At 30.1% G+C, this 10,500-nt stretch overlaps 2 protein-coding genes across 2 annotated transcripts; one reads left to right on the top strand and one right to left on the bottom strand.

The window, feature by feature from the left end:
• Nucleotides 1-428: 428 nt before the first annotated feature.
• Nucleotides 429-827, bottom strand: HELRODRAFT_152506 (hypothetical protein; the record flags this gene model as incomplete). Its single annotated transcript, XM_009020278.1, is given in 2 exon segments — nt 429-730; nt 746-827. Coding segments are annotated over 2 exon segments (384 nt in total), but the record flags the coding sequence as incomplete, so codon positions are not given.
• A 777-nt stretch (nt 828-1,604) lies between these two features.
• HELRODRAFT_173670 (hypothetical protein) lies at nt 1,605-9,095 on the top strand (the record flags this gene model as incomplete). The annotated part of the gene is made up of 5 exons (XM_009020279.1): nt 1,605-1,641; nt 4,964-5,041; nt 6,276-6,354; nt 8,633-8,694; nt 9,031-9,095. 5 exons carry the CDS (start codon nt 1,605-1,607, stop codon nt 9,093-9,095), a joined length of 321 nt encoding a protein of 106 aa, XP_009018527.1.
• Nucleotides 9,096-10,500: the final 1,405 nt, after the last annotated feature.

Genomic DNA, 10,500 nt, shown 5'->3' on the forward strand with positions numbered 1-10,500 from the left:
CAATCTGTACTGGCTTGCGATTGGTGGTCTAACTGTGTGGCGACAATCTGTTGAAATTTTTCTCGATGAATATTGCTTTTCAGCTTTCACGTTTTGATTCTCTGAGGCATTTGTTTAGACTTATGTTTTGACTGTTCAACAACCAGGTCTGCCACAAGAAGTCTATGTTGGGCGACACATGATTCGCCAGGTATAACTTTGACGTTTTTGAACAGCCTTCGGTGTGGTTGCTTGACAGCGAAGAAATCAATTTGCGTGGCTGATGGTCCACTTTTGTATGTTATGAGATGTTCCAACCTCTTTCTAAAATAAGTGTTCAGTAAACAAAACCCGTGACTTTCAGCAAACTCAAGGATGCGGTTGCCATCTTCATTCCGTTTTCCAAAGCCAAAACCGCCATGTACGTTGTCAAAACCATCTGTTTTCTCTCCAACGTGGCCATTGAGATCGCCTTCAATCAGGATTGTTTCAGATTTTGGTATTGTTGAGATGGTGTCAGAGAATGCAGCCCAGAAGTCAATTTTCATCTCTTCTGATTCGCCTGTCTGTGGTGCGTATGCAGAAAAAATAATCATTGTTTGCTTTTCTATGCGAAGCTTGATCCACATGAGACGTGAATTAATCCTTTTAATATCCAGTACTTCTTGGGCTAGCGGTTCTCTGACAAAAATTTCAACATCATTTTTGGCCGTCTTTTGACCATTCCAGAATAGTTTATATTTTTCTTTGTCTTAGTTGACAAGACAGACACCATTCGATTTCCATCGGGCTTCCTGAAGGCAGCAGATGTCAATCCTTCTACGCTCGAGCATTTCTGCGATTTTCATGCTGCGGCCAGTCAGTGATCCAACATTGAAACGTTTATCTGCTAAGCAATTTGTTAAAAATTGTCAATCTTACTTGTTTTTCAACATTTATTCTAGTTATATGTATCATACAGTATCTTATTGAACAAAGTAGTATCATAAAATGAACAAAGATACCTTTTTCAACTTTTCAAAAATTTAAAAAATTCTCAATTTGGTTTAATTGCGATATCGATGACAATGATTGTGACCTGACTAACAAAAAACCATCAAATAAAATTTATTAAATAGGATGGGTAATTCGTTGCGAAATCGTTGGAGGAAATGACGTCATGTTAACAGTAGTTATTTTACTGCACGGTAGTTAAGTTAATCAGCCGGTATAAAGCTTATATTCAATTCCTATTAAATAAATATGGCCAAATATCATACGCAGGCAGAACTAAATAAAGAAATAGATAGATAGATATATACACGTAGTTATAAAACATTTATAATGTTGTATTTACACATTCAAATTGTACAATTGAGTTATGGTGTAGTCTCAAATTAGTTTGAATTCTCTCAGAAAAATTTAAACTTTTACTATATACTAGTTACTTTTATCAACAATTTAAAAAAAAATTCAATTTGATTTCATCGCGATATCGATAATGATTTTTGTGACCTGACTGATAAAAAGCATCAAAGAAAATTTTTTAAATAGGATGGAGAATTTGTTATATTTGGATATTCGAATATAAAGCGAGCAAAATTTCAATATAAAAGCGCTTATACATCTACGCATATTGGCTCAGCATGGCTTGGCTCGGCATGGAATTGGATGTTAAGCAAGGTGTGGTCTCAAACTAATTTGAATTCTCCCAGAAAATTTGAAATGCGTGCGTACATATATAGCACTGATTACTGTTACTTTTATAATGAATTTATATATATATATATATATATATATGTATACAAATAATTCATAAGATTATATGTTTATGTAAAAAGCAATATAGCAGATTCAACCAGCCAATCAGAAAGCTTCGAAGGCGTTCGTTCGATGACGTCAATTTAGTACGGTTAGCATTGTGGTTAAGACTGTATAATAGTGTAGTACATACATTAAATAAGTTTTTTACTGATGTGAATGATTGAAATGATGAAAATGTATGGTTGAAACGAGTATAAATAGGAGCTGAAAAAACGTTGCAATCAGATCAGGCATTTCTTCCTCGCTCGAGTCGGAGTGCCTGATCTCATTTTTTTATATTTATTTTTTTAAAATTTATTTACTTTTATTTTATTTTATTTTATATAGAGTTATATAGAGTTATATAGAGTTATATAGAGTTATATAGAGTTATATAGAGTTATATAGAGTTATATAGAGTTATATAGAGTTTGCATGTCTGTGGTTGGTGTGTTTGTATGTTGTATTTTTTTATATTTTAGGTGGGTTCTTTAGCGGTTGCTCATACATACATACATACATACATCATGTTTGTTTGTGTGGTAGTATTTTATGTTCTGTTTTACTCCTTTTTCTCTTTCTTCATGAGACTTAAGTTAAGCTAATGAAACGTAGGTAGGTGAGATTGAGATTAATTTATTATATAGGTAGGCTAGGGCATAAGGTAATTTAGTTACATAGGTAGGTTAGGGACTTCTATTCATTTACTCTACTTGGTGGTGTGTTTTTTGTTGTGTTTTTTTTGTTTTGTTTCACACCATACATATAACAGGTACGCGGTGGTTCCTGGTTTTAGTGGGATTTTTTTGATTGAATGTGGTAGTATGCTTGGTTATATAGAGTTATATAGAGTTATATAGAGTTATATAGAGTTATATAGAGTTATATAGAGTTATATAGAGTTATATAGAGTTATATAGAGTTATATAGAGTTATATAGAGTTATATAGAGTTATATAGAGTTATATAGAGTTATATAGAGTTATATAGAGTTATATAGAGTTATATAGAGTTATATAGAGTTATATAGAGTTATATAGAGTTATATAGAGTTATATAGAGTTATATAGAGTTATATAGAGTTATATAGAGTTATATAGAGTTATATAGAGTTATATAGAGTTATATAGAGTTATATAGAGTTATATAGAGTTATATAGAGTTATATAGAGTTATATAGAGTTATATAGAGTTATATAGAGTTATATAGAGTTATATAGAGTTATATAGAGTTATATAGAGTTATATAGAGTTATATAGAGTTATATAGAGTTATATAGAGTTATATAGAGTTATATAGAGTTATATAGAGTTATATAGAGTTATATAGAGTTATATAGAGTTATATAGAGTTATATAGAGTTATATAGAGTTATATAGAGTTATATAGAGTTATATAGAGTTATATAGAGTTATATAGAGTTATATAGAGTTATATAGAGTTATATAGAGTTATATAGAGTTATATAGAGTTATATAGAGTTATATAGAGTTATATAGAGTTATATAGAGTTATATAGAGTTATATAGAGTTTCTTTTCTTTGCCGACCGGTCGGTTTCTTTGCGCTTCTTTTCATTCAAATTAATTGAATAAATAAGATTGTTCCATTCATTTAGGTTCATACAGGTTCCTTCATTCAGGTTGAAGCTTCCAGAAGAGTTTATCGTGGAAGATCAGAATGATTGTGGTGTCACGCTACGTTCATTCATTCAGTGACAAAGAATGCACGCCTGGCTGGGGTACGTTTTACGGTTTCTTAGCGGTTCATTTTTTGCCAGTTGGTTGGCTTTTTCGGCTGGCGGATTTCACTGCGGCTCGTTTCTCTATTTTTATTTAAATAAAATAAATAAATAAGATTTTTTCATTTTATTCATTTCATTCAGGTTGAAGCTTCCAGAGGAGTTCATCATGGAAGATGTCAGGCTACGTTCGTTCATTCAGTGGCAAAGAATACACGCCTGGCTGGGATACGTTTTATTCTTTTTTCTCTGTAATTTAACATTAAGTAAGAATGCTCTCTCATGCACACACACGCACACACAATTACATTAAGTAGCTATATAGGTAGGTTAGATAGGCATAATTTTAATTATAGGTAGGATAGATAGGAAGCATCCAACACTAATTTAGTTGAATAGGTAGGCAGCGTAAGTTTATCGCTTCTATTTTTTCTTGCACCCACATTACACGCATCAGCGTATTACAAACACACACACAAGTACATACATAAACACATGTGTTAGTATTTGAGCGTAATTTTATATTCATTACAGAATCTAATTTATTATCACTAAGGTTGAGAGTAATTTAATTTCATAGGTAGTTAAGGGCAATAATGTAATTTTAGGAACAATCTTGTAATGTAAAATAAAACGCTGTAAGTGTATCGATAGGTAGGTTAATTATTAAGTTTTATATTATTATTATGTTGGAGCCCAAGGCATTACGTAGGTGGTGGGGTGGGTGCCGAAAGGCCAATGAATTGGGCTCTTGAGTTTTGTAATTTTAGGTAAGCTAGGGCCATAATGTAATGAATAGGTAAGTTAAGGCTACGTTGTAACACATACTCATTAATAGATTTAGGGTTTAAGTTTTATATTATTATTACTAAGTTGGAGCCCAAGGCATTACGTAGGTGGTGGGGTGGGTGCCGAAAGGCCAATGAATTGGGCTCTTGAGTTTTGTAATTTTAGGTAAGCTAGGGCTTAATAGTAATGAATAGGTAAGTTAAGGGTACGATAGCCGATAGACTCTGAATTTCGAAGTCCCTTGTCAGAGGTAAGCCTTGGTGGCCAGTGGTGAACCGGCAATGGTTTACTATCCGGACGGCAATGGTTTACTATCTGCACGGTAATGATTTACTATGCGGTATGGCCATAGTCTACTACCCGCACGGCTTCCGGACGGCAAATGGTTTACTATCCGCACGGCAATAGTCTACTATCCGCACGGCAATGGTTTACTATCCGGTGCCCTGGCTGTCGGTGAGCCTCTGTGCAAGGAGGGAGAATGAAGGAGAACTTTCGACTATCGTGCCATTAACAATTTAATATAAATTAGCTAAGGTAATTGAATAGGTAGTTAGGATTATTTTTATTAAGCAATTTGAGATGCAGGCACCGCTAAGCTTTCTGATGAGAATCTACTCTTTCTCTATTTTTCTCCATCAACACGGGCTGTGTTTCAACAACAATCTCGAGGAGGACTGGCAACAGTTTTGGAGGACAACGTAGGAACCGATCCGCATTCAACATTCTGCCTTTGTCGAATGGACGACGGTAAGTTTTTTATACATTTTAATCACTTTATTATTTTAAAAAATTATTTATTTGCCATTGTTTCCTTTTTATAATTTTTTGCTTCTAAGATTCTAACATTCATTTAGTACTACGCTGGTAAAATTTTTGTCTACAGAATGATAGAGGTGGGCAGTGGTGGGAGTCAGCACGTTTCAGATGATTCATGTATGACGATGATGGTGTAGGAAGAATCAGCTCGTTGGCTGTTCGACTGACACTCTGAAGTTCGAATGACATCTTGTGTGCCGACCAGATGATGGTGGTCGGTGCAATGGAGTACAGTAACGACGATTTTCGAAGTAAAGTTTAATTTCGTTTTTTCATTTTTCTCATTCATTCATTCGTTCATTTTATTACTCGATCATTCAAAGTATTCTTACATTAATTGATTTGTTAATTCATTTTATTTATTCATTGAATCATTGATTGATTAATTCATTCATTCAACAAATCATTCAATTAATCATTTATTCGTTTGTTCCTTGATTTACTACTAAGCTAATAAAAATAACTTTTCTAGAGAATGATGAGAGGTGGGCTGTGGCGGGCGTCAGCACGTTTCAGATGGTGGTCTCATGATGATTTACGTATGATGATGATGGTGTAGAAAGAATCAGCGCGTTGGCTGTTCGACTGACAATCAGAAGTTCGGATGACATCTTGTGTGCCGGCCAGAAGGTGGTGGTCGGTGCAATGGATTACAGTAACGACGATTTTTGAAGTAAGGTTTAGTTTCGTTTTTTATTTTTTTCATTCGTTCATTCGTTTATTTTATCACTCAATTTTTAAAATTATTCTTCCATTAATTGATTCGTTAATTCATTCTATTCATTAATTGAATCATTGATTGATTTATCCATTCATTCATTCTCTCATTCATTCAACCAATTATTCAATCATTCAGTTGATCATTTATTCGTTTGTTCGTTCGTTCCTGTGTTCTTTGATTTACTACTATGCTAATAAAAAATGTGTCTACAGAATGATGAGAGGTGGGCTGTTGTGGGATGTTTCAGATGGTGTTCTCATGATGATCGTTCCGATGACTATTCTAAAATAATTTTAAAGGTAAATTTGTTTTTGTCCCATTGTACCTTTTAAAGTACTCAAATTTGAACAAAGGATTGAGTGCTATTTCAAAAAGATAAGTTGCATATTTTTTCCAATGGCTTGTTTTTTATTTTAATCAATTATTATTTTTTCTTCAATTTAGTGTTTTTGATATCCGATAAAATTCATTCCATCGATGCGTGTCAGCAGATGATGGTCGGCGCAATGGAGGTTCATCCGTAGTGAGTGAAGAAGTTTCTGGAGAGTACACGCCCGCACATTTACACACACACATAAATACAACACACGCATACACAACATCCATTCATTCGGTGTCGTTATGTTTCTCTTCAACTTTCTACTTTCTTTACCGGACTTAATTTAATTTAATTCATAGGTAAGTTAGGGATTGAGATGAGTTGAACAATCGTAGGTAGGCTAGGGCTTAACATTAGTTACAAAGTTTCAAGTAAAATAAAAACGCTAAAATATGTTAAATAAAATATCTGAAACATGTAAAATCCCTAAAACGTAGAAATACAAATTTGTAGGTAAGTGAGCTGAGTTAATGATTATAAGTAAGCTAGGGCCATGAGAGTAATTTAATTGTAGGTAGGTGACTGACTGCTATTCTTGTGACTTCTTACTAGTTTTTGTGATGTGTTTGTTTGTTTTCGCTTCACAACACCACACCAACAAAACAAACTACATTTTATTCTCGTCGTCGCCTTAAATTTTACCTTTTTGAACAATCTTTTTAATAATGTCAATATATTTATTTATTAAAAGTTGACTGGTTTCTGGTTTTTTTTTATTTGGCTATATAATTTTTGTTATTTCTTGATTTACTTTGTATATATGCATGTATAAAAAATTTCTGTTTGGTATGTTGATTTAGCCATTATGATAAGTTGTGAAATGTTTTTACAATCTTACCGAACGATTGTATGAATGAATGAACGAATAAAGGAAGAAAAAAATGAATGAATAAATTGATGAATAAATAACTGAATGAACAAACGAATGAAAAAATAAATGAACTTTCGAATCTATTGGTTGTGTGTTTGGTTGATCGATTGATTGTCTAGTTAATTGATAGTACAGTATTATTAAACAGTCTCTCACAGTACTGTATATATGCAAAAAAAAGAGTGATCATAGTCCAACCTATGGCTTCAGTAAGCCACTGTATTTCACCGAACAAAAACAAAAAAACCCATACAATTTCGTACGAAAGCCAATAAGCCAACCATCCAAGGAAGTCGAATAGCCCGACCCTATGTTGAACGCTTAACAAATTATACATACCTTCTCCTGTTTAAAAGTGCATTTAAGTTTAAATACGTTTTCGTTCGGATTTTTCTCATAAAAGTGTCGCTTTAATGAGTTTGAATGTTAATTTTTGATGAAATTTGTTTGATAAATTACTTTAATGTCGGCGGTTGCGAAGGAACGGTGGAAAATTTTAAAACAAGTAAGGGTCGTTTTTGAAATTAAATTATTTATTATTATTTGAAATTAAATATAATTAATTAAATTATTTTATTTTGAATTATTATTTTTTAATTTTCCATAAAAGGCACTAATCCATAAAAATATAAAAGTGAACACGCGCATATCTGTGAGGAGGTTTTTATCTTTTAATCTCTTTTTCTCGGAGCCAGTGCTGCTACTGGATGATAATGAAGGTGTTCATACTGTAGATTTATTTATAAATTTTATTAGAATTAGACTTAGAGAATAGAAATTATTTTTTTCAGTTTGCTCTCATTATTCAATATTTTTATTTATTTTTTGTCTATTTTTCAAAAAAATTGATTCCTTTTATATTTTAATCTTATTTTTTGTTTTGTTAATTTAAAATTAAATTAATAATATTAATACTATTATTTTATTGTTTTTGTCATTATTCAGACCCAAACAGCAAATGGTTCAATTATACTAGCTCTTACTTCAATGAACTTAGTTTATATTTGAGGTACATATGTCTGATCTAGTTTTATTATACCAATAAATAAATAACATAAAATAAATGAAGTTAGACATAACTAGCATTTAATTTATCTTTATTCATATAAAATAAATTAAGTTTAACTTAAATGATGTTCATTGTCCTAACTTAACACTAACAACTAACTCAAACTATTTTAGATTCAATTGAATGAGTCATGTTTGTATATGTGTGGTGTTAGTAAAGAATTATAACAGCATAATTTAAACAGAAAATAATGAGGAAAGAACTGCCATTCTTATGCCTCCAAAAAATTATACCCCTCAAATTAAAAGAATTATAGTAATGTCAAAAGATAATAATAATAATTAATAAATTAACTACATAAAAATAAACTACATTAAAATAACAGCAAATAAATAAAATTACATCTGTATAACTATAGAAGTAAGTGCATGAAGTCACGCTATACACAAATTATGCCGTTTAATTTATTTCCTGTTTAAATGTGAATTTACATTAATTATTAATTTAATAATTAATAATATTTATTAATTTAATTTAATCAGTTTTTTAGATTCTGATGTCATTATACAAAATATTTCTGGATTCAACAATACCGGGAATCTATGTGAGTTCTGCTGTATTTGTATTTTGGAAGTGTATGTCAATCAAATTTGTTTAAATGGTTTTTTTGTAGTTGATTTAAGTAGGTTTCTAATATTTGTTTGTTTATTTGGTTATTTATTTATTTATTTATTCATTCACTCATACATTCCTTTCATTCATTTGTTCTTTCATTCAATCTTTCTTTCATTTATTATTTAAAATATTTTTTAAATAAATAAAATATATTTTAAATAAAAATTATTTATTTATTCATTCACTCATTCATTCCTTTCATTCATTTGTTCGTTCATTCAATCTTTCTTTCATTTATTATTTAAAATATTTTTCTCATGGTTAGGTGTGTGGCCTTCTGAAGAAACTTTGTGCTATTACTGCCTCAAAAACAAAGACATTTTCAAGTAACAAACAAACAAACAAATAAATAAATGATAATAGATATAAATATTTAAATAGTTTTTAATAATTTTTTTGAATGTATATTTTTTCCTAAATTATGTAGAGACAAAAATGTATGTGAAATTGGAGGAGGAATGACTTGCTTTGCTGGATTAGGGGTTATTATACTTATTACTTTTCATCTTTTTTTTATTCAATTATACCGAATAATTATAATAATATTTATAATTATTGTGATAATAATTACGATTTTAATTATCTATAGTCATTGTAATTAATACTGAAATTTTAAAACATTTTTTTTTCAAGGTTGCTCAGATATGTCTAGCCAATGAAGTTTTACTGACAGATGGTAATGAGCTTTCCATAAAAAGTAATTCAAACAAATTTTCCTCTCATTTTTATTCTAATGTAATGATATTATCTATGAAAAAATTATTTTTTCACGAAATCAAAAATTACTTTAAAGTTCAATTTAAATAGTTTCAACCGCAAATAACTTCACATATGTGGAAGCCTTTTCTTATTGATAAATTGAACTGGCTATCATAGTAGCCTGTTGACAAATCTTAGCTAATTGTTCAACTGTTTTTAGCAAACTTTTTTTCTGGTTAAAATCGGTTTTATTGTTAAGTGTTATATTTATTGTTAGATGTAGAGAGAATATTGAAGATGAATGTGGACAATCTCGGTTGTAAATCAGTCTGCTCCAAGTTCTTACTTTTCATATAAATTTTCATGATTGTTTTTATTAATAGCTTAATTATTTTGTTTAATTTTTTATTTCTAACTATTGTAGATTTATAGTAAGAAATTATAAATAAATTCACTCGATCTTTCATTCATTCACGTATTCATTCATTAATTCGTTGCAAATTTTACATCAATTAATTATTTTATCATTTATGTTAATTATGAATTGTAATATATTTCCGTTTTTGACAAAGGTTGCTAAGATGGGACGAGATTGAAGATAGCCTAGATCTCTGCGAACGATTTCATTTTATTTTATCTGCTGATTGGTTGGCTGGCTGATCTAAAATTATTATTTAAACAATAAATTAATAAAAACAATAATTCAATTCAATATAATCATGTTATTTTAATTATATTAAACAAATAGATAAATATAAATATCGAAATTTTTAGTCACTAAGTTAAAAAATGAACAATTTAATAAATTCCACTGATCAATTTCTGATATTTTAATAGGTTTGATTCTAATTAATAATAATAATTATATCTAATTATTATTTATAAGAGAATTAATCATAATTTATAAATTGCTTTGTATATATTTTTTTTCTTACAGTTTATTTTTTGAAGAGAGCCACAATGATCTTCTCAATGCCTTACTGTATATGTTGCAACCTTCTGTTAGCCTTTTTTCTGCTATATTTCATATCGTTTT

Source organism: Helobdella robusta (genome assembly GCF_000326865.2).
Source record: "Helobdella robusta unplaced genomic scaffold HELROscaffold_27, whole genome shotgun sequence".
NCBI lineage: Eukaryota > Metazoa > Annelida > Clitellata > Rhynchobdellida > Glossiphoniidae > Helobdella > Helobdella robusta.